Raw genomic sequence first — 27,894 nt, 5'->3', positions numbered from 1 at the left:
GTTGTTAATTATTATTGAAGTGTAATGAACAATACGAATTTGAAATTTTGAAATTCAAAAGTTTTCTTCTTTTTTTTAGATTTTTTCTATAATATATTTTAGATGGAGTAGGAGTACTATTTTTACCTTAATTGAGCTCTTGTGTTTTTTTTTTTGGGGTTTACGAGGTAAAGCAGGACGAAACTAAAAAAATTTAAAAAAAATCCCATATAAATACCTATTGAATCTAAAATCCCAAATAAGTTATTCTGATTTCACAAAGGACAAATAGATCTATATATATTAAATTGAGATTTGTAAATTTTGACAAATTGTCTTCATGCCCTTTCTTTTATTCAACCAAGGATTCATTCAATTTGCATAATAAAAGTTACTAGTTTCATAATAGTTTTTACAACCTGTTTTAATTCATTCGTGTATTATTTTACAAAACAAGCAATGAAAATGACAACTTACATAATGTAAGTAATCATTTTCATTTGGGAATTTGTAACTTATTTATTTGCAATCCAATTATAATTCATTTGAAGACAATTTTACTAAACATGTAACAAAAATAATAACTTGTATAATGAAAATTATACTAGTAGCATGACGATTTTTGCAACATGCTTTAAATAATTCACATATTATTTTACAAAACAAGTAATAGAAATAACAACTTGTGTAATAAAAGTTACTATTTCCATCAGGAAATTTGCAACAAGTTTACCCAATTTTAGTCTATTTGTAAATAATTTACTAAGCATGTAATAGGAATAATAACTTGTGTAATGAAAGTTACTAAATACATAATACTCCTCCGATCCTTATTATAAGACCCAATTTGACTTTTTATTTGGTCCTAATTATAGGACCCAATCCATTTTGTCTCTTATATTTATGCATTTTTTTCCAAGATAATCCTTCTAATAATGATAGTTTTAGCCAATATACTTAATTAGCAAGGATATTTTAGGAATGACAACACTTATTTATTATAAATAACCAACTTAACTTACTTCCTTAATCTCCTAAAATAAGTCAATTGGGTCTTATAATTAGGACCGGAGGAGTAATTTTTACAAACTATTTTTAGTCATTTGCATAGTATTTTACCAAACAAGCGCCAAAATGACAATTTACCTGATGTAAGTAACTATTTCAATAAAGCTTTTTGTAACTTATTTCTGAACATTTAACAATTTTCATACTATTCACATAGTTAATTCCCACCAAGTCTAGGGGGAAATTAAACAAAGGCCAAAGTGTGTCGGCAAATTAGCATACTAATACATCTAAAGAATATCATAATAAACATAATAACAGTGATTTTTATAATTTACTATATATGTAATAGAATTAACAACTAATGTGAGAATATTTATCAAAAACTAAAAGGCATATGACAAAGGTTATATTATATATATTCAAATTACAAGTTAACGATCAAAATTAATCCAGCATATCTCTCTTCAAACGACTTCACTGGAGCTTGTTATTTGAGTTCTTCCTTAAGGTGCCTGAGATTTTCGCATTTGGTTCCTTTCCTCCTCAGTTTCTCACAGCAACTCCCGGAGACTTCCCCATCTCTGTCAATTTTCAGCACATTTCTCCACTCAATGGCTCTTTCTGCTACTGCACCTGCTTCTCCAACGAAATGTATGGAGGACAGAGTTTTCACGATCTACTCAGGTTGCCTGTTAACAATGGCAGACAAGGTCTGTAGTGGTGGACTATTAGAAGGAAGGAGAGAGAGCGTGATAGGCATGAGAGGAAAGGCGTGTAATTAATTTGTCAAAATTTACAAATTCCAATTTAATATTTATAAATTTATTTTTTGTGAAATTAAAAAATTATTTTTGTGCCAAAAAATGTGAATGTCCAAAAAAACCGAAGAAAACGAGTGTGTTGTTCCGCTTCTCGCTAATCTGCGCACAGTGGATACAAGCTGAGGGGTCTTGGTTGTCGTACAGCTGCCATAAACCCTAATTAAATCTGATGAAGATGAATTGTGGCCGTTTGATTTCCGGCGGAGGAGGGAGGATACTCCGGCAGTTGTGTACGGCGGCGACGAGGCTGGGGCAACCGGAGGCCAAGCGTTCGGCAAATGATGTTAGGCTTTATCGAAAGTTGTCGGCCGTGAATATGACTGGAAGGACCGTTTCGCAGACGTTAGATCAGTATATTCTTGAAGGCCACGTCCTCAGGAAAGACGAACTCCAACGTTGCGTAAGGGAGCTCCGAAAGTATCGTCATTATCGAAATGCACTCGAGGTTTCTGGCTCTCTGCTTCTGCTTTTTTTTTTTCCCCCCTCATCTCTCTGAGTTCCCTCTGCGAATGTTTAGCTGTGTTGATCTGTGATTGCCTCAGGAGTTTTTCACGGGAGGTTTGAAGTGGGGTGTTGGTGGCGACCATGCTTGACATTTAAAATACTACTCGTTTGACTTTTATGAAATATAAGGTACAATGTGGTCATTATTAAAGATATTTTAAGAAAGATAAGAATTACAAATACTTGTTATAAATAACTAACTTAATTCGTTTTTTTTTCTAGTAGAATCGGGTGGTAATTAAATTTTGCATTGATGCTGGGGATATGAACGCCCGAAACTTAACGGTAAATGACTCATTGAATGAATAACGGAAGTTAGTAATTTTGATCATTGTAAAGGAGATCTCATGGAAGCATAACTAACCGGCGTTGAAAAAATCCTCCTGGATCTTATGTGCAAGAGATGTATACTTTATTTATGAAAATTATGAGTGAGAAAGAGAATGAGTGGAAAAAGAGATGGCTGCAAAAATAAATGAGAAATACATGTAATCAACTGGGGTAAAATTGAAATTTTCAGATAAAGTGTTACTGTTATATACAGGACCAACTTTACATAAGAGAATGTTAATTATATGGAGGATCGGAGGGAGTAAGTTATTAGTACCCCTTTCTCTGAGCTGATTGTTGTGTACGTGTTGTCTGAAGACAATGAATCTTTGATGAGTTCTTTCAATGCAGATAATGGAATGGTTAAAAGTTAGGGGAACGGCCTTCTCCGCAACAGACTTTGCACTGCATTTAGATCTAGTGTCCTCAACTAAAGGGGTGGCAGCTGCTGAGAGCTATTTTAATGGTCTTCCTCTTCGAGCTAAGAACAATTTTGTATATGGAACTCTTTTGAATTGCTATTGTAGGGGCTTAATGGAAGACAAGGCACTGGCTCTTTTTGAAAATATGAATGAACTCAGTTTCTCACCAGCGATCTGCCCTTCAGTGATCTCATGCGGTTATATATGCGACTGGGCAAACCTGAGAAGGTGCCTCCATTGATAGATAATATGAAGCAGAGGAAAAATATCAATGACTGCTCCTACATATCATATCTGGATGAATAGCTATGCCTCCTTAAATGATATTGAAGGAGCAGAAAGAGTCTTTGAGGAGATGAAAAAGGAAGAGATGCAGACAAAATCAACTGGCTGACTCATAGCAACCTTGCTGCTATCTATGTAAAGGCTAAACTTTTTGAGAAAGCTGAATCTGCGCTTAAGATGTTAGAAAAGCTAGCAAGACCGCAAGAGCGTGAAGCTTACCATTACCTACTAAGTCTTTATGCAGGGACTGGTAATCAAGGTGAAGTTTACAGGGTATGGAATTACCTCAAATCTGTCCTTCAGTGACTGACATGAGCTATCTTACAATGCTTCAATCCCTTCGCAGGCTTAATGATATTGAAGGTTTAGCAAAGTGCTTTGAGGAGTGGAAATCAAATTGTATCTCTTATGATATGAGATTAGTGGGTGCTGTTATAAGTGCCTACTTGAGCCAGGACCTATGTGAAGAAGCCTTATCGGTGTTTGAAGAGGCCATCAAAAGGAGGGAGGGCAAAGGACCTTTCGCGAAGACTCATGAAACCTTCATACTCTTCTACTTGGGGAAAACGTAAGGAAGAGCTTGCAGTGCATCACCTAGAGGCAGCTCTTTCAGAAGCCAAGGACTATGATGGATGGAGTCCTTCACTGGAAGTTATCCTTGCATTTTGAACTTCTACGAAGAAAAGAAAATTGATGGGGCTGAGAAGCTTCGCCAGATTTTCAAGAATCACAATTTTGATGACCATTGCCTACAAGTGGATTTTTCAGCAGATGTTCACTCTGAGTAGAAGTGTCATCTTATGTATTTTGGCTCTACTTCATTTGGTTTTTATTGTGTAAAATATTCTTGAAAATTTCAATGTCTTGGTGAGACTTGCATAGTAGATAAGAAAAACGCGTCTGCAGGACAAGCCGAAAGATGAAAGATGCATGTGTTGTTTAGAAAAGAAAATTTTAAATTGTGATAACTCGAAATCTTGATTAAAACAAAATGACATCTGAAGTTTTGGATAATATTAATATTGATAAAAGAGAGGTTTTGTTAGAGAAATTTCCAAATTTGGATCTTTCAAGTCTATACTGGGAGGATCCAATTGTTTGCAATCACATCTCTGTGGAGAAGTAAAGACAAATGGGGGGGTGATCTGAGAGGGGAGAAATGAAAAATGTCATAGAAATATGAATGCAAAATGAGATATGGTTGATGAAATGGAAAGCTTACAGAGATGTAAAGTGACGGAATTGCATATAATATGCACGAGTTTACATCTTTTTTTCTCATTCATCATACATTTATGGTTAAATACGTATGGTAAGTAGTAAATTTATTCGTTGAATACTCAAATAATAAAACCGCAGCAACCTCTAGGCCCACGGCAAGGCACACTATGAGTTGAGAGTTGAGACTAATTTCAATTTATTAAAAAAGATAATTAAAAAATAAAATAATAATTCCATTGTGTTGCTGCCCAGGATCGAACTGGGGACCTTCAGTGTGTAAGACTGACGTGATAACCACTACACCACAGCAACCTCGACGACCTGGTTTCCCGGCTAATTTTTTCATTAGTTAACTAAGATAATTTCAATTTTCCCAAAACTGGGGACCTCCAGTATGTAAGACTGACGTGATAACCACTACGCCACAGCAACATCCAGCGTGGTTCACCTACTTATTTTTTTGGCTTTTACATTTTGTTCTTCCCCCGCCTATTTCAGATAGCTAAGCATGAGTCAGATGAATTCAAATTCTTCTTGTTACTTGGTCATAAAGATGTCCGGGGGATATTTCAATTCATTTTTAAATTAACCATATAGCTTAGTTATGCGGTGATCAAATTTTGGGTTAATTGTTAATATGTGAGTGTCATATTTACAAATTGAACCGAACGATTGCGAATGAATACGACAAAATGACCACAAAACAAGATTTTGCAAATAATTGTCAATAGTGAATTATCATAAATTAGAATTGCTTCCAAAATTATTTTCTTCATTCATTCATAATAAATTAGGTTACCATTCTCTAATTGCTAATCTTTCAATTTAATTATAAACTTCTAAATTGACAGTCCCTAAATCAAATAATGTACGTGATGGTTTTTCTTATTTAATTGGAGAGTACAATAACAAATGACATTCTACTCAATTTTTATTGTGACAAAAGGTGACATTAGCATTCAACATTTGTGTTGATTTTGTCATTGGTGTTCAACAACCTCTACACTTGGACTCCTCCTACTCAAAAGCATTAGATGGTTAACGCCAGCATGAGCCTCTCCTTGACTTCAGCGGCGGCGTTTCCTCCTTTGAGAGATTCTGGCCGACAAACGGCGGAAGAAGCAGATTTGCTCCAACGGAGCAAAAAGAAGATTAAAGGGAATGATGCGGAGGTCAGGGAGAATATAGCAGGAAGTTCTTATAGTGAGATGCTGAAGGGAAGATTGGAAGGAAATCGGGAGCAAGATGAGGTGCCGAAGCTTGAATCGCTAAGATCGGAAATCAAGGTATTGAAGCACAAGAGAGGAACGATTAACATACCAGAGTTTGTCCTGACTGAAAGAGCCCTACAGCAGATCAGGAAGCCTTTTCAGCTCAGTCTGATTGTTAAGCTCCTTGGGACAAGAATGAGTAACCGAATAATGGAATAGAGAATTCAGAAAATGTGGGCTAAGAAAGGTTCAGTATCAGTTATTGATCTATCGAACGATTTCTATGTAGTCCAATTTACTGCAATAGATGATTACGAAATTGCAGTTCTGGGAGGACCGTGGATGATTTCCGATTCCTATTTGACTGTGAGGCAGTGGAAGCCAAACTTTGACCCCTTATCGGAGGCGATTGAAGAAGTACTGGTGTGGGTCAGGTTCCCGGATCTACCTCTGGAATACTATGAGGAAGATATCCTTGAGGCAATGGGTAATGAGATAGGACGAACAATGAAGGTTGATCTATCTACGGCGACGCTAGCTAGAGGAGGATATGCAAGGGTAGGAGTCATGGTCAACTTGAAAGAGCCTCTTCTGCCAGCGTATATTATTAACAATGTAGAGAGGCCCGTGACCTATGAGGGATTGCATCTCCTATGTTTCAATTGTGGGAGATATGGCCACTTGGAGAAAGAGTGTCCTGGGGGAAAAGGGCAAGATGAAGGGAAGAGGGAAGATATGGAGGCAGAGAAAGAACGGAAGCTATACGGAAGCTGGACCACAGCTCGAAAACCAAGGAGGCAAAGGAGAGGATTCCAAACTGTGCAAAAGGAGCATATTGGTGTGAGTGGTATGGGATCCAGATTTGCCCATTTAGGTGAAGAGGAGGTTATGGGAGGTGAGGAGAACACAAAAAACGCACCAGTAAGGGATCCAATACCAGAAAAGCAATGGTACAAGAAAAAAAGAAGCAACACAGAAACTACAATGATGATAGATCAGGAGCATGACTTGAGTAGCAAGGAGGCAATTCCAGGGACACTTGTAACACGACATGCTGTGAGGAGGCTAGGAAGAGAAAGACAACAGGGAGAGGAATGGCGACAAGTGAATGGGGAGAGTGCTTTGGCCTTGGTGGAAGCTAGAGGAGTCATTAGGGGTCGCACAGAAGAACTGGACCAAAGCATTGTTTACGAAACCCCAGAGGTGGCAAGAGAATTGGCAGCGGAAAGGGGCAAGTTTGAAGGAAGGCCGCCAGATCCATGTGGTGGAAGAGAGGATGAGCCACCAGGAAGGATAGAGAAGGAGGGAAATCCTGGCGAAGCTGACTTGGGGCTTATGAGTCTAGATTAATCATTGATAAGTGTCTGATGATGAGTACAATGCAGAAAAGAATTATGGTGTGGAACTGTAGAGGAGCTGGGAGTGAAGACTTAGAAGAGGACTGAAACTGGCTTGCGATAATAACAGGCCAGATATTTAGGTTTGCTGGAAACTAGAATTCACCATGACAGAGCAGAGGGGCCTTTTTCGAAGATTAGGCTATGGGAAGTGGTTGATTAGCCCAGGTTTGGGTTTCTCTGGAGGAATATGGATAGGTTGGAGGGAGGACAAGGCTCATTTGGAGCTGTTAGAACTAAATGAACAATTTGTCCATCTGTCAGTTAGCTACGGAGGGGAAGAAGCTTGGAAGTTGACAGTTGCCTATGTTACTCCAAGATGCAGGGAGAAACAAGTGTTTTGGGAGCATATGGCGCGCTTGAGTAAAGAAACAGAAGGGGCGTGGATAGTCATAGGAGATCTAAATGATATAAGGATGGATTCAGAGAAACAAGGGGGAGCACCAAGGAATGAGAAAAGATGTACCATCTTTAATGATAATATTGATGCTTGCAACCTGTTGGAGGTGGAGACTTGGGGTAGTCGGTTTACTTGGAAGGGGCCGTTGATACCTGGGTTTGCAAGAATCTATGAAAGGCTAGATAGAGCCCTCTGCAACATAGACTGGAGAACTAGATTCCCTGAGGCTGTCTTGAAGAATCTAGTTAGATTGAAATGTTCAGACCATTGCCCCATTCTGTTATGTTTGGATGATAATGAGTGTAGATTGGGGGAACGCCCCTTCAGATTCGAAGCAGCGTGGCTTTTACATGAGGACTTTGGGAAATTTATGGAGGAAAACTGGAGGAAAAAGGAAGGAGTTAGAGGGAGTTTAGAATTACTAAAACCAAGTTTGGTCGAATGGAATAAGGAAGTTTTCAAGCACATAAGCTGGAAGAAAAATAGATTGCTGGCGAGAATTGGGGGAATTCAGCGTAAGATCAGTAAAGAAGGCAGAGCAGCGAGATTCCTTTCGAAGTTGGAGGACCAGCTACAAGGGGAACTAGAGGAAGTGTTGAAGCAGGAGGAAATCCTTTGGTTTCATAAATCCAGAGGAAAGTGGATTAACGATGGTGATCGTAATACAAAATACTACCACCTAAAAACTCTGACCCGTAGGAGGAGAAATAAGGTAGCCATGCTCAAAAATGATGAGGGGCAATGGATTGATGACCAAGTTAAACTACAAAACATGGCAAGGGACTATTTTATTGACCTATTTATGGAGGAAAACTTGAGTAGTGTTTGGAGGAGGACAGAGGTGGGCTTTCCAAGAATTGATCAGTCAGATCTGATTGGCATGGGAAGAGAAGTTTCGTTAGAGGAAGTCAAGAATGCCATCTTCTCAATAGGGGCCTTCAAAGCTCCAGGGGAGGACGGATTTCCCGCCATTTTCTTCCAAAGAATGTGGGACACAGTGCAGGAGGAAGTCTTTGAATTTATACAAAAGGCCTGGAGAGGAGGAGTAGAGCTAGAGGAGAGTAATGGTACACTGCTTGTGATGGTACCAAAAATAGACAGACCTGAAACTCTAAGGCAGATGAGGCCTATAGCGCTCTGTAATGTTATTTATAAGTGTATTCCAAAGATCCTTGTTAACAGACTGAAAGGACTAATGAGGAAGGTAGTAGCCCCTAATCAAGCCAGCTTCGTACCGGGCAGACAGATACAGGATAATATAGTGGTTGCCCAAGAATTAATACACTCGATGAGACAGATGAAAGGAAGGAAGGGCTTCTTTGCAATTAAGATTGACCTTGAGAAGGCTTATGATAGGGTGAGATGGAGTTGCCTAGAAGAGATTCTCATAGAAGTAGGTTTGGATGAAGAACTTAGGAAGCTGTTAATGAAATGTGTAACCACTGTCACGACTCAGGTTCTCTGGAATGGTGTCAAAACGGATAGATTCAAACCCTCAAGGGGCTTGCGCCAAGGGGACCCCCTATCCCCTTATTTGTTTGTGCTAGTTATGGAAAAATTAACACACATAATACAGGAAGCGAGTAGGGCTGGTAAATGGAGATCAATTAAAGTAGGAAGGAGAGGACCTATAGTAACGCATCTAATGTTTGCTGATGATTTATTGTTATTTGGGAAAGCTTCCGAGGATCAAATGTGCAATACTATAAGCTGTTTAGAGGAATTCTGCGCACTAACAGGGCAGAAGGTGAATAAAGGAAAATCAGCAATATTGTTCTCAAGGAATGTAGGGGTCGAATTGAGGAGCAAACTAACCGAGATATCTGGATTCAGGAAGACAGAGGACCTGGGCAGATATTTGGGCATACCATTACATTATGGGAAGGAAAGACGAAGGAATTTTAACTACATCCTAGAAAAGGTAAAGAAGAGGCTAGCTGGCTGGAAAATAAACTGTCTCAGTATGGCAGGGCGGGTTACGTTGGCTAAATCAGTTATAGGTGCTATCCCAATCTACCCTATGATGTGCACATTACTCCCAAAGGGGCTGCTAGACGAAGTGGAAAAACACCAGCGCAGCTTCATTTGGGGACATGATCCTGATAGGCAGAAAATGCACCTAGTAAGCTGGGAGCAAGTGCAAAGGCCAAGGATGAATGGAGGATTGGGAGTCTTAAGTCTAAGGGACATGAATGAAGCATGTCTATTAAAGCTAGCTTGGAAGCTGAGATGCGGGGAAAGAGGAATATGGTGTGATGTCTTGAAGCACAAATACAACAAAGGCAATGAGCTCTCTTCAATCCTTAAGGTTCCAAAGAACGCTTCCTTGTTATGGAAGGATATAGGCCTACTTTGGGACTACACAAACAAATTTTCTTGGAAAGGTATTGTCAATGGAAAATCAACATCCTTCTCGGAAGAGGAATGGGTACGAGAAGGTGTGCTGTTAAAAAACTTTCTAAAGCAAGGGATACCAAATGATGCAAAGAAATGGAAGGTTGCAGATGTCGTGGAGGAAGAAGGGTCATGGAAGTGGGATAAAATTCACAGTGTCCTAAAAGAGGAAGCCTACGGATTGATTAGAGCGATCTTGCCTCCATCAAAAGAAGGCCAAGACCGACTATTGTGGAAGGGAGGAAAGGAGGGTGAATATACAGTTAAAGCGGGCTATAACGCAATAAGGGGAGAGAAGAATGGAGCACAGGAAGAGATATGGAAGAGGATTTGGAGGTGGAAGGGCCCTGAACGAATCCGCCATTTTCTATGGCTTGCGGCCCACGATCGGCTACATACGAATGCCCTAAGGTGCGAAAGATGGGGAGCAAAGGGAACCTGTGAGGTGTGTGGTAAACTCGAGACAACATTGCATGTCTTGCGTAACTGTACCCAGGCCAGACAAGTTTGGAATATGATATGTGGATCCAAACGAACGGATTTTTACCAAGAGACGCTCACTAGTTGGCTCAATTCCAACCTCGCAGAGAAGAAGGGAGAAGGAAGTATACCTTGGGCTATGACCTTTGGAATCACATGCTGGATCCTATGGAAGCAGAGGAATGAGAAAATCTTCCGAGGAAAGTCGTGTGATGTGTGGAATCTAGTCCGAAGATGTCGAAGCTTTGCTCATGAATGTGCAAAGGCGAAGGGAGTAATGAGCACCCACCTGCAAACCAAGGAAGCAGGGTCAAAAATGTGGCAACGGCCAAAAAATGGGTGGGTCAAGTTAAATACCGATGGCTCATGTAGCGGAGACCCTGGGGAAGCAGGGTGTGGAGGAGTGTTACGGGATGACCAAGGGCGATGGATTGGGGGCTTCGCAAGGAAGGTGGGTTTTTGCAGTGTGCTAGAAGCAGAAATGTGGGGGATTAAGGAAGGACTTGACATGGTTTGGCGCATGGGTTTCAGGAAAGTGGAGATAGAAACGGATTCTGAAATCCTGGCCAGAAAGTTGAAAGGCAAGGAGAAACAAGGAACCTTTCAGAGCACTCTTATGAGACAAATTACAGATCTGCTAATGAACAGAAAGTGGGAGGTAAAGGTGAGATCGATCCCGAGGGCCGCTAATGGCTGTGCTGATCTGCTAGCGAAGATGAGTCGCGACTTGGAAGAAGACTTAGAGATGTGGTTGCAGCCACCGTTGAAAGTACGAAACTTGTTTGAAAGTGAAAGTAAACTGGACGATGTGGTCGAAGCTGGAACTAGAGTAGGAGGAAGTTAGTTTGTTTTTGGGCCTTGGGCCACGTTTGTAACAAAAAAAAAAAAAAGCATTAGATGGTTAATTTAGCTAAATCTACTTTAATCAATAACAACAAGTATTCTCTTACTAAATAGGCTGTGTATTGTCTCTATACTTAGTGGCAAAAAACAAGTGGATTCTGATTTCTGCGAGTGGTGCTTCAGAAAACTGGTATGAAGGAATCCAAAGTGTGTCACTTACTTTTGAAGCATTCCTCTTAGTTGCTCAAGTTGTTGGAGAAACAGCGGGTCAATCTGATATAGAAAAGGCTGAACAAGTTAAATTATGAATGGTATTCTAGTCTGTCTTCATATTTTATCTTCACTTATTCTAAGAAAAAATAATAAATTAATAAATTAAACTCCGCAATTTAAAGAGACGTGTAACTATGTTTATTATCCTTTTTAATAAGATTCTTGAGAATACATTTAATCATCTCGTCATGATGTTATTGATCAGTCTGCTCAAAAAATATCCTAATGCTTTCATTTAGAGACCATCAATTGGTTTTTATGGTTGCCATTTGCACACAGTGCATAATATTAACACAAAAAGTAGCCCACACAAAATTGCTCTCTGTAACTAAATTCTGCGTGTGCATATAAATTTTGGAATGTTTATTATGTCATTACAAGTTTATAACTATTAAAAGTTTTTTAATGATTTTATGGTAAGAATTGGAGGCTATTTTTCATCCTCATAACCATCTTTTACATGGCTTTCCCCCTTTTTCCCCTCTTTTAGCTCATGTGGCAATTTTAATCATGTGTATGCTGATTCATGGTTTAAGTCGGAAGGAATTAATGTTTCCTTCAAATTATCAATAGTAAGATTTATTCCTCTAATTCACGTAATGCACGGAGACTTAACTGGTTTAGGTTTGGGGTGATTAAGACATTATACAAGATTAATGTTGAGTATCAACGAACAGGAATCTGGTCGGCATGATAATAGTGGGGGGCAAAAAGCTACAAAATCAAAACTGTTACGTTATACCCATTGAGAACGTACGTTAAAAGAAGATCTTGAGAGATAGAACTCGGAATAAACTGAAATTCAAAACAGGTAAGAATTGAGGAATGCATAAAAAATAATGACTTGCTATTAGGCTGAAAAATAACAGCACAGCCTGATGGCTTCAAAATATTACATATATAATTATCACACCATCAAAATATAGTGTCTACATAGAAAAATTCAAGGGAGAAAGAAAAGAAGGGGATACAAAAAGTAAAACCTTCCCAAAAAAAAAAAAAAACAATGTGAATGGGAGGAGCACCTATTCAGCCTTCTGAAGTTTTCTCTTCATTCGGCTAAAAGGTCCAACTGATCTGTCCATAATGTACATGTAAATGACCTGGCTCCAAGATTTATATGATGCTAAGCCCTCATAATACTCTGGAGCTATCTCCTTCACCTTATGAAGCTTGCTCCCGGGAATCCTTGGAAAATCATGGTGCTCGTTGTGATAGCCCACATGCCAGGTGAGAAAATTCAGAGGACCATAGTATGAATATGTCTCTTGGTCCGGTTTGAAGACATAATGCTCAGAAATGAAGTGACCAGCCATTGGATGCATCCCGCCACCAACAAATGTAGAGAGAATAAGATAGGCAAATGATTTCCAGCCAAAATAATGAACCATGGAGACGTCAAGGGCTATCTGAACAGCGAAGTTGATGAACTCCCAGCAACCAGGAGGTTTCGGTTTAAGAAACAGAGGACGAAGGGCATAAAAGAAGAGCTGTAAAAAAACCCATATGGTTTTTGCATAAATATTGGTCACAACACGTCCTTCAGTGAGGCTAGGGACATCCATATCAATGCCGTCTACTCCTTGAAATCTATGGTGCTCCAAGTGATACTTTTGGAAAGTCACAGACATCGGTACGCCAATAGGGAGGTTAGCGAAAATCCCCAGCCACCGGTTGTACACTGGAGTTGAGAAGGCAAGATTGTGGCTGAGCTCATGGATGGCCAAGAAGAGATTGTGGTTGAGAAATGAACCAAAAAAGTAGGATATCAGAAGTATCTTCAGCCAGCCAGCATTTTGTAGTAAGGCAGCAGTACCAAGCTGAAGCAAAACTACCACTGTAATCTGCAAAACCACAATTGCAAACACATAAAAAATGTTCTCGGTGTGATAATAACTACAATAGTTAAAAGGTTTATTTAAGGCTAAAAGGCTATCCATCCAAATAAATTACGTATCAGATCATTCTCTTGATATGATGTACCAATATTTAACCATCATGTCATATATTTGAAGCAATCTCGTAGTATAAGAGCATAATAGATCATGCCAGCATCCCTTGGGAACTCTGTGAACTACTTTTGGCCACAACAGAAAGTGCCAGTTTAAAGAAACCATGACTTCAATAGTACTCAAACTTGGCAGTTACTATTTTGACAGTTATGCAACTTGAAATTTCTAGAGAGATGTTCGAGGAGAATAGGGAAGATTTATTGTAGCCCTATCAATGCCTCACTTCCAACGCAAGGTTATACATCAATTGTTGGTCAAGAAATAAAATGGAATAGAAAAATAGACAGGCCTGACTTCTCCTTTTAACACGAGTTTATCCATGAATTGTTGATCAAGGAATAAAATGAAATACTAAACAAATCAGCCCCTCTCTCTTTCTTTCACCGACTCAACGAACGACAAGTTGAGTTAGACAGCACAAAAGAACTGTAAAGACATCTTTGCAACAAAGGCAATTTAAAAACCCAAGAAAAGGCTCTGGGATAAACAAAATGTGCAGAAACGCTGAACACGAAACTCGAGAACAAAGAACAGGGACCCAGTCCAACAAGCAAGATTTCAACAAGATAAAAAGCAATCCATTTCAAATCCCAAATAATCTAGAAACGTATACATTGATTTTTGACAGCAAACAGAAAGTCCCAATCTGAATGAGATATCGGAAAACACCAGCTCTCCTGGCGCCTTCCCCCGCACCCCCCCCCCCCCGGGGGGGGGGGTGTGGAAAGAAAACACCAACTCAATGCAAGGTAACAAGGAAAAGATAGATAAAAGAATAGCAACCACAAAAAACCATAAAAAGAAAGCAGATAGGAAAGCTAAATCTCAGCCGGCTTGCTTTTAATAGGGAAAAGAAATCCATTTATCCAGTAAGAGAAACCTCACTAAGCTCTCATGATCCATCGAATAAATCAAGAAATCCCACAAAAAAGGAATGAACATAATGGATAAAAATGACATCAGAATCCATGCCCAAAATTCGAATCAAAGCCAGAAAACACAATTTCCAGCACACCAACAATCCACACGGACCCACATTTGAAATATAACCACAAACCACTCAAATCAGATTATCTAAAACTTCCGCATTGTCACCAAATCTCTAACTAAAGACATACCCAGCAGAATCGAATCCACACCAGACATTAAAAAACGCATAAATTAACAGAAACAAACCTTGTGGAAAGCCCAGTGATCTGGACCAAATAGCTCCTTGATCTGAGGGTACTTAGAGAGGATCTCCCGCCGCCGCGATGCATGGGGCTCGTCGGTGTAGGACCAGAAGAAGTCGGTGGACATGACGACCCCTTCTTCTCCCTCCTCTCTTCGTTGCCCTCTCCCCATGTGCACCACTCTTAGCCTTCTCTGCTCCGCCCCCTTTCTCTTCTCTCCCTTAAAAGAATAAACACACAAAAAAAGGGGGGGAAAAACAAAACAAGAAATCCAAATTTAGATTCTAAGGTCACCTTCTAATCTCCCTCCTTTCTCCTCCTCTGCGTTTAAAATTGCTCCTTCACGTTCATCAACAGCTCACTCACACGCACTCCCAAACGGCGTTGGTGTGGACGTGTGGTGGCAGTGCTATGGCGTGACTCTTCTTTTTTTGGATGTTTTTTTACTTTTTTCAGAATCTGATGAATGGCCAATTTGATGCGATTTAATTTAAAATTAAAGCCAAGCCACTTGCGTTGTGTGGCTATTTATCCAAATTTTTTTGTTTTAAAAAAAGAAAATAAATTTGAATCACAATTACGGGCACTATTTTAGAATGAGAATTTTTCATATTGGGAAAAAAGATCAGAATAGACCCCAAATTTTTTAGCATGAATTGTTATTGTATAACATTCACGGTACTTATATTTAGTATGGTATTTGGTAATACTATCTCCAATCCTTAATATAAGACTCTATTTGATTTTTATTTTGGTTCTAAATACAAGACTCCAATCTATTTTGTCTCTTGTATTTATATTTTTTTCCAAAGTAACCATCTTAACAATGATAGTTCTAGACTTCTAGTCGATACACTTGATTAGTAAAGATATTTTAGGAAAAACAACAATTATTTAGGACAAATAACTAACTCAACTTACTTCTTTAATATCTTCAAATTAGTTAACTGGCTCTTATAATTAGGACAGGAGGTAGTAGCTTTTATTTTTGTGCAATAACTAACTGGCTCTTAGAATTCGACTCCATCATGCCAAAGCATCATATCACGTGATCCAATCAAAATATCCAATACGCGATTAGTGTGTGTGATGACGTGGCAATAATTGCAATAAGAATGGTTTATAAACAAATTAGGAAAAATTCTAATAAAATGTTGACATTCAAAATCCCAAAAAAGTTCACCCCAATTTCAAAAATTTCAAATCAATACGCATAACCAAAAAGATTAAAATGTTGGTATTTTTATAATTTGACCCCTCATTTTAAAAGTAAAATTTAAAAAAATAGTGTCAACCGTTCTCACCTGTCGTGTTACTAATGCCGAAACTCCAATAACCCACCAATAGTTATAAAGGATGAGCAGAACTGAACCAGAACCGAATACCGAACTGAACCAAACTTATTTCGGTCTTTTCGGTTCAGTTAATTCGGTTTTTTTTTTTGTTAATTTTTTCTATTATTTCAGTTATTGGTGTTTGCTTCCACATGCTTTAAAATATTTCAGTTATAACTGAATAACCAAAAATGATTGGAAAAAAATATTTTTTATTTTTTTAATCTTTCTCGCTATTTTCCTTTTTCTCTGACCAGCCTCCCTGTTTCTCATATTAAAATTTTTATCGATATATTAATATTAAGCATATAACATAATCCAAAATAAATTATCTCTATATGTTATCTTGTATAAATCTTACGTTTCAATTTAAAATAATCTAAAGTAAACGATATGTATATGTTTTTTTTTTTTTTTTTGACCGGCAACGATATGTATATGTTATCCAGTTAGATTTTTATTATGTTTGAATTTAAATTTGTCATCAATTTGTATTTTCATTTGGATCTTGCCTGCCTTCAAAGTTCAAACAGATTATTAGTATTTAGATTTTTGTTTAGACTTTCATTATGTTGTACAGGCTACTGTTATGCTCTTTGGAACAAAAAAAGCAACAAAAAAAAAGGCCCACTAATCAAGTAAATTATCTAACCGAACCGAATTTATTTCTATTAATTCGGTTCGGTTCTTCGTTACATTTCAATTTCGCTCCGGTTTTGTAAATATGCATACTTCAGTTATTTGATTAGTGTGGTGATCAGCGATAGCCAAATCAAATAACTGAATAGTCAGCCTTGTTGGTTGTCGTCATTGGAACTTCGCTATCACTGGGCAAAGTCTCTAGCAAGAATGTTGAGGCTATTTTTTACTCTTTAAAATAAGAAGTAAAATTGTAAAGACACCCACATTTCAAAATGTGGGCCACGGGTGTTGATTTGAAATGTTTGCAGTTGGTGTGACCTTTTTGAGATTTTGAATTTTAAAATAACTTTTATTAGAATTTTTTCAAAAATTGATCCATTAATTCTTATAATTTACAACAATTTTAAATTAAATTGACGTAGTTTATTTTGTTTAAATTAAGAAATTATAATTTAATTAATTATTGATGTTCACCCTTGTGTGTAAATAAAATTTCATGAATTTTATAAATTAAAATTATCAGATCAAATGATAAACGCTCAGTTCATTGGCCGAAAAAAAAAAGACTCAGTTCAAAAAAGTAAAGTATAAAATCCTGCAAGGTCAAAAAAAAAGGTATAAAATCCTGATTTAACAATAAATTAAATTATAACTATAATGATATGTAAAATATTTTCCAGCAAAATTAACCCCTTGCCTTTGATATATTTCTCAATGAAGAAGCATGCCTAAAAACATACTCCGTCCGGTTCTTTTTATATGAACCTTTCTAAAAAAAATACTTGATCATTTTTATAAGATCCTTTGATAATTTTAATAAAAAAATAATTTTTTTATATATGCGCATATTTAATGAGAATAAAAAAATTAATATGATATAGGAATCTAGTGTAATTAATTAGACTAATATTAGAAATCACTTAAATTTTAGATAAATTTAATTCTTTTAACAAGTTTATTGTTACATGCAAATTAATTAGTGGATTCTTATTATAAAAACAAGAGGGAGTAATAATTATAAATAGGATCAACCTTTCGTTACTATTTTGCATGCCTCTATCTTTCGTCACACTCATAGTTTTAATCTATTTTTTAAAATTTTTATATATTATAAGCATTTAACTATTTATATAAGTGACGGTCATCAAATGAGATTGATCAATCTTATAAGGTACAGTGCTTTATAAAATATTCGAAAATCCAAAGACTATGTTATAAGCTAAATGTTCTTTGCAATTTTTTTTACGAAACAATTAAGGGGAAAATATTAAATAAAATTTAATCTACCTTTTATTTTCAGTAAAAAATTTGGGTTGCATGGATAATTTTTTAACTTCTTAATATCAAGCAATTTGCCAAAAGATATTCGGTTTATGTGTGTAAAATGAGAAACGTAACTTTTTTTTCCCCCCCATTATCTGCTTTAATAGCACACGCATTCTGGTCATCTAAATGATCTCTTCCATTTTAGATAAAAATAGTAATAACAACATGTTTCGTACTTAAATAGTCATATGCGTGTTTTTTCTTTTTCTTAATTATGGACTTGAAACCTATAAAAAGTTATTAATTAGAGTGGTTTTTATTATAAGTCATTTCACTCGCTTGTAACTCATTCTCGCATATTAATAAATGTGTTAAATTGATAAATAAAAAAATTTAAATTTATTTTTAGCAAAGTTTTTTCTCTTGTTGCATTTACAAGTGATCCTCACATTTTTCTTCTCTCTCTTTTTCTTTCCAAAGAGAATGAAACAAAAGTAAAATTGAAGAATAATTATTAAATTGCCTACAAGTTAGCCATGTATTTAGGACCAAAAATCTCTCGCACAAGTAACTTATATTCTTATAATAAAGATCAGAGTGGTGCACTTTAATTTCATGTTGTATATATAATCTGAGTCTACTAATAATTTAATGGTAATACACATTTCTGATTGCAAAATGAAATTTTATTTTCAAGGAAAAAATTGCAATACATGATGACAATATGTTTAATATCTTGCCGGAACAAAAAAAAAAAGTTTAATTAACATGAGCTTAATGTCACGCATGAGTGATCATAAAAGGATGTGCGAATTGTGTTTGGTTCTAATTTTGGAAATTGGGTATCTGTTACTATTGTTTTGCCCTATTTAGTAAGGTATCGAAAGTCAAAACATGATAATTAAACTTATCACGACAATAGTTGGGGCATCACTAGTGTAACCGTGATTAGATCCAAATTAACCCAATCATAATTAAAATAATAAAATTTAATTAAAATATGTAAAAGTATATTTATGTAATCCTAAAAATGACAATATTCACATACAACCTCCGATCCTAAACATAATAGTTAGTTGGCATTTCTAAATATAAGACCCAAATTTACTTTGTTTTTCAAATTTGTACTGTATTCTAAAAAAATATCCCTATTGATTGTAAAGTATTTTCAACCAAGTGCAATCCTGGTAAATCAACACACATTTGTTATAAATAACTAATTTAACTAATTTTTTTAATCTCTTCAAATCAATTATTGAACTCTCATATTAAGAATCGAAGGTAGTATAAATCATACAGTACACATAATCTTATGAGCTATGGACTAACTCTTTATTTTACTAATTGAATTAACTTTTATTGGTTTTTGCAGATCCCAAATAAAGCACACATGGGGCTGCCGGCCGCCGAATATGTGACAGAGACGCTGACGATTAGAGTTGAAGGTGAAGGAGCATGATGATTATGTGAAAACTGAGAACAGTGGGCGGACGCCGTCGTTTTCCTACAACGTTGTTTTGTTTCGTGTGGACCATCCTTCTTTAATCTTAATTAACTGGCTCTTGATTTTGTTCTTTTCACCTCCCCTCAATCCCGCATAACCCCATCCATTTCTGCTCGTGGGCTTTTGGGCTTGTGCTCCATTCTCTTCCTTTAATTAAATAAATCAAGTTTTTTTTTTCTTGGATAAAACAAGTAAAACAATAGACACATTTTTTATTTTTTATTAAAATGTGTATGGCCAAGTGAAACGAATCTCATGTCTATTCGTTATCGCATTTCATGTCCTGCCTTACAAAAGTCTGACCCTATTAATATTGTTATTAGTCAACATTTTCTGGACACACATATACCGTAATAATAATAACAATAATAATAATAATAATAATAATAATAATAAGTTTCTATCCCCAAAATTATTGTTAACCCTCTCTCTCTCCCTCTCCACACACAATCATTTTCTTGAATGTATTTCTTCTTCCTATTAGGCATTTAGGCCGGCTTTGTAGTTTGTATTTATCTTTTACCATGAATTGAATTTAGTTTTAAATATAATATTTCAATTTAACTTATTTTTATAACATATATCAATAGTATAGTAGTAAAACTAAAACTTGAAACCTAGAAAAAATTTATCCCACCAAGTAAAACTAAGACACAAATAAATAAAGACTAATTAATCTATGTCTGTTCATATCATGTTACTTGTCTCCAATTGACAACCTTTCACGCCGCTTAATAAATTTCACTCATATTGATGCCTCCCGATCCTTAATGTGGGCCTCGAAAGACTCACATGGGCTACCCAAAACACTAACTCAGGTTACTCACCCACTTCATCGAGTTTTCTTGGGTTGGGATCATGGCTCAGTTTAAATAGTACTACCTCCGGTTCTTAATATAATATTTCATTTGATTTTTATTTTGATCCTAATTATAAGACTTTAATCCAATTTGTCTCTTATATTTGTGTTTTTTTTTTTTCAAGGTAATCCCTCTAATAATGATAGTTCTAGCTAATAAACTTGATTAGCAAGGATATTTTAAGAAAGACAATACATGTTTATTACAAATAACTAACTTAATTTATTTCTTTAATCTCTTCAAATTAGTCAACTAGCTCTTATAATTAGGACCAAAAGTAATATTTATGATGTTGGGTTTTTAATGCAGTGAATTTAATTGGATTCTAAATACACATTGTAGCCTTTTGAACTTGAATGCTTTTTAATGCTTGAATGGCTAAGGACGCCACTCTGTTTTTTTTTTTTTTTAAGGAAAAGGCAAAATGACATTGAAAAATAAGTCAGAGTCACAATAGTAGAAGGACAGAAATAATAGTTAAGTGCAGCGGAGAATAAAGAAGAACTAATAGAAGTAAGGAAAAATCCTATAAAAAAAATTGAAATTACTAAATTTTAAATAAAAAATTTATTAAAAATGTGTTATTATTTGCGAGTTAAAACCTATTAAAGCGTTGTTCTAGGGGTTGTGATGGCGAACACCCCTTCGAGGATGTTATTGATAATGCCAGATTAATTTTCAATAGGAAGTCAACGTTTATCATGTGTATATGGATGAAAACCACTTTGCTAACTATCTTGCAAAAATGCCACATAGTCTTGATAGCTCTTTTTGGATCTTTGATCAACCTCCTGCTCTTGTCCAAGAGGCAGAAAGTGATGAAGGAGATTAGAGACTCTTTCTTTGTCTCTTTGGAAAGTGATGGATGAAGGCGATTAGAGACTCTCTCTGTCTCTTTTGTGTTGTTAGTCTAGTTTTGTATCCAGTTTCACATTAAAAATATATATATATATATATATATATATTGTTCTCAAATCTGATTTGAGATTTAATAATTTTAAACTTTTTTTTTTTTAATTCTTCCTGAAAGTAAAGTGAACACTTGAAAAAAGAGATAACAAAAAATGAATATCACACAGTAAAGTACTGGACCGAACACCATAGTATTAATTAGTTTAGGAAATCAGGTCACATATATTATAATGAATTAATTCATTTAACTCTGTTAACCTACTTAAATTGGTTAAATAACTTTGTATTAAGGACGGACGGAAGAGTACAATTACACAAACACATATTTTCATGAAAGAAAAAATTAATCTATTAGTCATTATATAGTTTTACCTCTTGTCCTTAATATAAGACATAGTTAACTAATTTGAAGAAATTAAAAAAATTAGTTAAGTTAGTTATTTGTAACAAATAAGTGTTGTCTTTCTCATAATACCCTTACTAATCATGTATATTAGCTAGAACTACCATTTGATGGAACTTTTAACATATGCAACTATAAGAGTATTTGGATATCTCTAGAAGTGATTTTTAAAAGCATTTTTTTATAAATTGAAACAAACTCCTTCACATATTTATTTTGCATACCGTAAAATCACTTTTAAAATCATGGTTTAGTTTCCATTGAAACACTCACTGCAAGAACTACTTTGAAAAAATTAGATAAATATGAAAAAGAAAATAAGTTAAAATCTTATATTTAGAACCAAATTAAAATTCAAACAAGCTCTTATATTAAGAATAGAAGGTAATAGGTTTTTATCATTTTTTCCTCTTTCTATTTAATCCTTAAATTTTATTCTATTACAAGAGTGACACCTTTTACATATGAACCGTTGATTCAAGAGTCAAACACTGTTTATAATTACTAGAATGACTGATAAAAAATGACGTGGCACTGATTCAAGCATGAAAATATGGGAGAGTTACAATGAGGTCCTAAAAAAAACTATAAAAAAGTTCTAATAATTTTTTTTTGTTCAATTGAAACCTCGTTGTATGCTAATCTTGTCGTGGAAACTATGATTGGACTTTAGTGGTCAAAACATGAGCAACATCTAGACTGGGGGGGGGGGGGAAGCCCTTTGTGCTGAGAAAACGATCAGAACCTGTCATAACCACGATTTTGACAAGTAAAAACTCAACTTAAAAGTTGGGTTCAAACATGTTAATAGAACGCTCGTTAAAGAGGCTGACTACATGGCAAAGTTAGTTCATAGTTTAATAGGAAATTTTTGCATTAATCAACCTCCACCTTTTGATTTTGGGGCGGATCTTGGATGAAGGGACAGCCAGTCTTTACTTTAAGTTGTAATTTTAATTTGTATTATTAATATAGTCATCAGTTTTCAGTCCAAAAAAAAAAACCCGAACTAACCAACATAGATAAAACCCCAGGAAACCGCCTGGTATCAACATCTACGCATTCTTGTTCTAGCAATTCTTACTCAATGAAAAGGAAGAGGACCAAAAAAAAAACACACAGATAAAGCTCAACATGGAGCACTTATTAAGCATCTCAAATAAAAGGGACCATGCATAAACCAGCCTTAACACCAAAGGAATTGAACTATATATATTCTGGTGAACACATTCAAGTGTGAGATATGTCAGGAAAGAATGTGTCTGCCAAGATATCCACAATTAAATTTTAGTGAGGATAACAGGGAATGTGCCAAATCTCAAATGAACAAGTGATTCATCCAGTCTGTACAGAGGGATATACAAATGAGCTACATACAATTTTACCATTCTCAGACTTCACCACCAACCCACAACAACAAATCGGGCCGGGTACTTCTCACGGTAGAAGCGGGAAGCAAGTAGTACTGCAACTCTATATATTATATATTATATGACTAAATTTAGCAGGAGCCGGATAAACTTCAGACTTTCTTGCAGCTAGTTTCAGAGGGAACTACTCATCCAAGGTGAGAGCCGGTAAGATCCATGTGTTGGCTGCAATCAGTTTATCTGAGGTGAGAGTCATAGGGGTCAAAAAGGGAGTCTGGAACAATCAGAGGCAACTTGTCTATGTACAGGAAAAGCCTTCTAAGATTCTCCCTCGTCACCGTCGCCATGTCTATTACGTCTCTACTATCAGTGAATACCCAGAGATCGCACGAGTTCACCCTCTTGAGGCTGTCCCTGCAGAAGGGGCATGACTGTGACCTTGTTCTCCTGCAACAGCATACCAAAGTGCTCATTTTTTTCAGCCAGTTCCAAGTTAACATCATGTGCATTGAGATTATTTAAGTGTAGTCCCTAAAGTATGGCAATTCATGTCTCGAGAAGATTGAGATAAATTTCTAAGGAGTCAAGCATATAGGATTAAGTTTTAGCACATTACTATACGTAATGCTCGGATCTGTCCATACGAATTTGGGATATACCCACCAACATGGATACATGCAGAAAAAGCTGTTTCATATAACACGGTAAGATGCATATAATAACCTGTGCAATAAAACAGCTGACTCACTGATATAGCCCCACCAGTTTATGCAACAACAATCATCAAGAAACGCAAGGCTCACAAGTGATCTAATGAAGCATCAAAACGGGGCCAACACCAAATGCATTTTTCTCCAACCAATCAGAAATCAGAGTCTGCACATGCCATACTTTGACCAATTGGCAACGCGTAAAGACAATTCATTATCATCCCTTGGGAATTAATAATTAAAAATTAAAAATCGAATCCAATCTACAGAAAAACTCTGGCTTTTAGAAACCTCATAAGTGATTGTACCTTCTTTGCATCCCAAAACACTAAATTTCATACAAGGGCAGCAAATGATTCAGATACATAAGAAATTAAAACGTCCCCAATCCAGAGAATTTAATCAAGTTTGTCAAGCATTAGAAAACTAAGACATGGCAAGTCACACAATGTATCTTCAGGAAAGAGGGGGGAAAGGCCAGCTATCAGGCCATGGAAAAGTCACCATACAGATCAATCAAACATCCATGCACAATCAAATTTTCACCTCGAGAAGATTTGAAAGATGCAAACGCATCCTCCTCTAACAACTGAATTTTTGCCCCTTGAATGCTCAGATTTCATGCTCAGGATTAACTTAGAAAAACACTCATTGATCCCACATTCAAGCCAGCGCCTTCACAATTAAATTCAAAATTTACTTGACTCAAGTGCTAATCAGCCAAGAGGATAATATTAAAGCATATAAGATAACACCCAATTTGCTTGACTCAAGTGCTTGAAATGCAAACTGTCAGAGCAAACTACATTCTACTTGCATCATAATTCTCATTTCTTAAAGTCATAACTGAGAAAAGATAAATGCTACCAACCCCTCCCCCCACACACACACAGAGACACACAGAGAGGGAGGAAGAGGGAGAGATGTACCATTCACGGTAGCATTTCAAGCACATTGCATGGTTGCAGTTGGGCAGCACGATCTTACTATTCATCTCCATGCATATACCGCATTCTTCATCTCTTTCAATGTCAACATCTGAAGACGGCCTGTGTTCCTCACCATCTCTCTTTCGATACCGCTCCATGCATACAGCCTTTTGTTTTTTATCCTCTGTATCAGTGACCCCTTTCTGAAGTTGCAATAAAGATGGATATATGACCGCTGATCAAAGTTACAATCCCATAAATCAGCAACTACAAGAGGCTAAAAGGAAATGAACGTTTCAGATCTCAATAGAAAGGGATTGAGATACCATAGAATTCTCTAATACTTGCTTTTCTTTCATGCGTAGACATGGTGGTTGTCCCATCCACGTAAACCTTCAGCATGACACAAAAATTGTGACATTGTCCAAACTCCAAGCCCTTAATTTCAATATGAAGAAGCAAATAAAAAGTACCTTGTAAATTAGGATTCTTAGCAGCCCTAGGGCTCCTGCAAGATTACAGTCCGTCCATTGCACTAAAAAAAGAAACAGGTGTGCAGCTGGACTATATGACATTCTCATCTGAAGGCATGCACCATCATACTCCCTCGGAAAATCTGATGCCCTGCACATACATTAGAATGGTCAAACATTAATCTCCATTCTGATACAAATATTGCGAGTGTCTGGATGGAAGGAAAAAGTCGCCTTCCAAAGGTTACATTCGTAAATTCTCCAAGAAATTTCACTAAAGACTCGTCACAAACACATTTAAATTTGGAAGAAGAAAAAAAAGTATGAAAAACCCTAGGTAGGCAGTCTATCAATATAGCAGGAGATGGCAATGAAATGCTTGTTAGCCAGGTAAATTATTCAGAGAACCACGCATCCCATGTCAACGAAGACAATGTGACACAAATTAAAAGGAACACGAAATAAAGTAAAAAAGTAAGCCACAAAGTTATAAGATAATGCAATTGAAAACAGTGTCTCCTGGCCATAATCACCTAATTTGATAGGCAATGAGAACGGTGGTGCCCTATTAGAATCAAGGCGGGGGAGATTAACCCAAAATAGAAGTGAAAGAAAGAAAGAAAGAAGCAACCAACACCCAAGAGTGGCAATTGGCATGTTATCTAGAGCTTACAAGCCTCCACTCCTAACTGCTACAGAGTGAGAGGGGAACAAAGACCCAATCCTACAGCCATTGCCCCAAAAGAGGACGCAGAGCTTCAGGCTTCGCATTTTCAAGCGGGCACTTCTGACAAGAGGCAATACAAAGGCACAAGAGTATGAGAAGTCAGTGAGTCCATGATATTCACGATCTAGTAGGTATTGATCACACGACCAGAACAGGGATTCCAAAAGGAAACTTTCAGAACGTGCTTACAACGGGTTTAGCTTTAGGATTATCAAGTATTAAATTTTCGAACAAGAGAGAGACAACTGTGACAGAAGAGTTAAAATTGCATATTCCGTCTACTCTTTTTTTTTTGGGTACTTTACTTGAATGCTTCCAGCTGACCGAAAGGGAAAGCAAATACAAGCACCCAGAAAATGAACCCCAAAACAATACCTTATCGGCCAATCATCAACGGAAAAAATTGGGAAAATTTTCAAGGGGTTCTAACCTTGAAAGAATAGTAGTCGCCTTTACATTCGAACAGGATAAACAATTTATTACAGGAATCATCATCATCATTAAGCTAAAAATAATAAAAAAAATCAACAAATTAAAAAAAAAATCCTTACAGGGTATTGGCATGCTGGATATCAGCTTCAAGCACTTTCAAGGAGTCCTTGAAAGACTTTCGCATGGAAGCTATGTACATCTCCCAGAAAACCCGAAAAACAGAATTTTTTTTCCCAGTCAAAAATCAAAGACGGCCCCAAAAATTAATCCAAAAGAATCGCGCGGAAACAATATCACTCACGCACCAGAATCGCTCTCCCCAAAAACCCCAGAAGAAAGATTCATCCGGGTTTCCGAAACCCCTATACTTTCTCTCTCTAGCCTCCCTCGCTCTCACTCTAAGAGTAGTGGGCTCTCCCTGTCAGACACTGTGGCTATAGGGGGGTGCTTCGTGTTGCTTCTATGCTGTTCTTGAAAGCGAAGACGGAGCAGTTGGATGACACGTGGACACAGGAGCGAGTCGCGTCGCCAAAAACCATTATTGAATTGCAAATTGAAAAAATTATAATATTAGAGGGAAAAAGAGAAAGTGCGAGCGTGAATAAAGATGCACGAATGTGAGTCCGTGAGACGACGCCCTTATCCATACACACTCTCTCCCTCCCTCTCTTCTTTTCGGAAAAATAAGAAATTACGCCTGGGGTCCCCAGTTTTTATATGTTAATAAATATTAAAACCTATAGTTATTTTCATTTTTCGCTAACTCAATGATCGTCTTAAATAAGATCTTAGGGAGAATTACATTTAAGTCCCACATAAGAGAAATAATCACTAAAAGTCTCAAGTAACAACTTGAGCAGCCTGTAATATTAAAAGTCCTACAGTGAGAATGACAACTCTGGGACTTGTTTTTTAATTACTTGGGACTTCATTGTAATTCTCCAAGATCTTATTGTATTGACTCATTTCTTTCTGACTTTTGTTTATGTGCCTGAGACAGCTTTTCTTTCTTTCCAAATGCATTGTGTTACACAGGGTGTTGTCATGTTATTATTTTTTATTTTAATTTATATACTATTTTTATATAAAATGTAAAACCTGAGATGAATTATAATATCTGTAGCTTATAAATAATAATTTCATATTATATATTTATTGAAATACAATAAATAAAATAAAATTTTTAAGGTTAAGAAACAGATATGTTTCGATCATTTCTCATAACAAAAAATACTCACGACATTTCGAAAAAGAGGGCAAAATACTCTAACCTTAACAGAAACATGATACTAACTCCGGTTTTAATAAAAGAATTATTTTGATTTTTAATTTGGTTTTAAATAAAAAATCCTAATCTATTTTGTTTATCATATTTATCTATTTTTTAAACTAATATTTATATTAATAGCATATATTAAATATTTCATCAAATGATACTTAATTAGTAAAAATATTTTAAGAAAGATAATACTTATTTATACAAGTAATTAACTTAAATAATTTTTTAAATCTAATTAAATTAATCAGCCAACTTTTATATTAAAGATTGAAAGTAATATTGTGGAATGTGAGGGGGA

General features: G+C 36.3%; 2 protein-coding genes, 1 non-coding gene and 1 pseudogene across 3 annotated transcripts; 1 reads left to right on the top strand and 3 right to left on the bottom strand.

The window, feature by feature from the left end:
* The first annotated feature begins 1,986 nt into the window (after nucleotides 1-1,986).
* On the top strand, nucleotides 1,987-4,188 carry LOC114732468 (pentatricopeptide repeat-containing protein At1g02370, mitochondrial-like; annotated as a pseudogene).
* A 624-nt stretch (nucleotides 4,189-4,812) lies between these two features.
* On the bottom strand, nucleotides 4,813-4,885 carry TRNAV-UAC (transfer RNA valine (anticodon UAC)). Its single transcript has one exon. It is a non-coding gene; the product is annotated as a tRNA-Val (tRNA).
* A 7,518-nt stretch (nucleotides 4,886-12,403) lies between these two features.
* LOC114732467 (sphingolipid delta(4)-desaturase DES1-like) lies at nucleotides 12,404-14,960 on the bottom strand. The gene is made up of 2 exons (XM_028919748.1): nucleotides 14,760-14,960; nucleotides 12,404-13,415 (listed from the first exon to the last, which is right to left on the bottom strand). Exons 1-2 carry the CDS (start codon nucleotides 14,925-14,927, stop codon nucleotides 12,597-12,599), a joined length of 987 nt encoding a protein of 328 aa, XP_028775581.1. The 5' UTR covers nucleotides 14,928-14,960; the 3' UTR covers nucleotides 12,404-12,596.
* A 7,892-nt stretch (nucleotides 14,961-22,852) lies between these two features.
* LOC114732441 (E3 ubiquitin-protein ligase AIRP2-like) lies at nucleotides 22,853-26,721 on the bottom strand. The gene is made up of 5 exons (XM_028919721.1): nucleotides 26,437-26,721; nucleotides 25,159-25,309; nucleotides 25,012-25,078; nucleotides 24,686-24,920; nucleotides 22,853-23,493 (listed from the first exon to the last, which is right to left on the bottom strand). The coding sequence occupies exons 1-5, from the start codon at nucleotides 26,514-26,516 to the stop codon at nucleotides 23,283-23,285; spliced, it is 744 nt and encodes a 247-aa protein (XP_028775554.1). The 5' UTR covers nucleotides 26,517-26,721; the 3' UTR covers nucleotides 22,853-23,282.
* Nucleotides 26,722-27,894: the final 1,173 nt, after the last annotated feature.

This window comes from Neltuma alba, unplaced genomic scaffold (genome assembly GCF_004799145.2).
Source record: "Neltuma alba isolate B1F8T4 unplaced genomic scaffold, ASM479914v2 tig00012912_pilon, whole genome shotgun sequence".
Taxonomy (NCBI): domain Eukaryota; kingdom Viridiplantae; phylum Streptophyta; class Magnoliopsida; order Fabales; family Fabaceae; genus Neltuma; species Neltuma alba.
The sequence above is the reverse complement of the archived record's forward strand: the minus strand, read 5'-3'. Positions and strand labels throughout refer to the sequence as shown.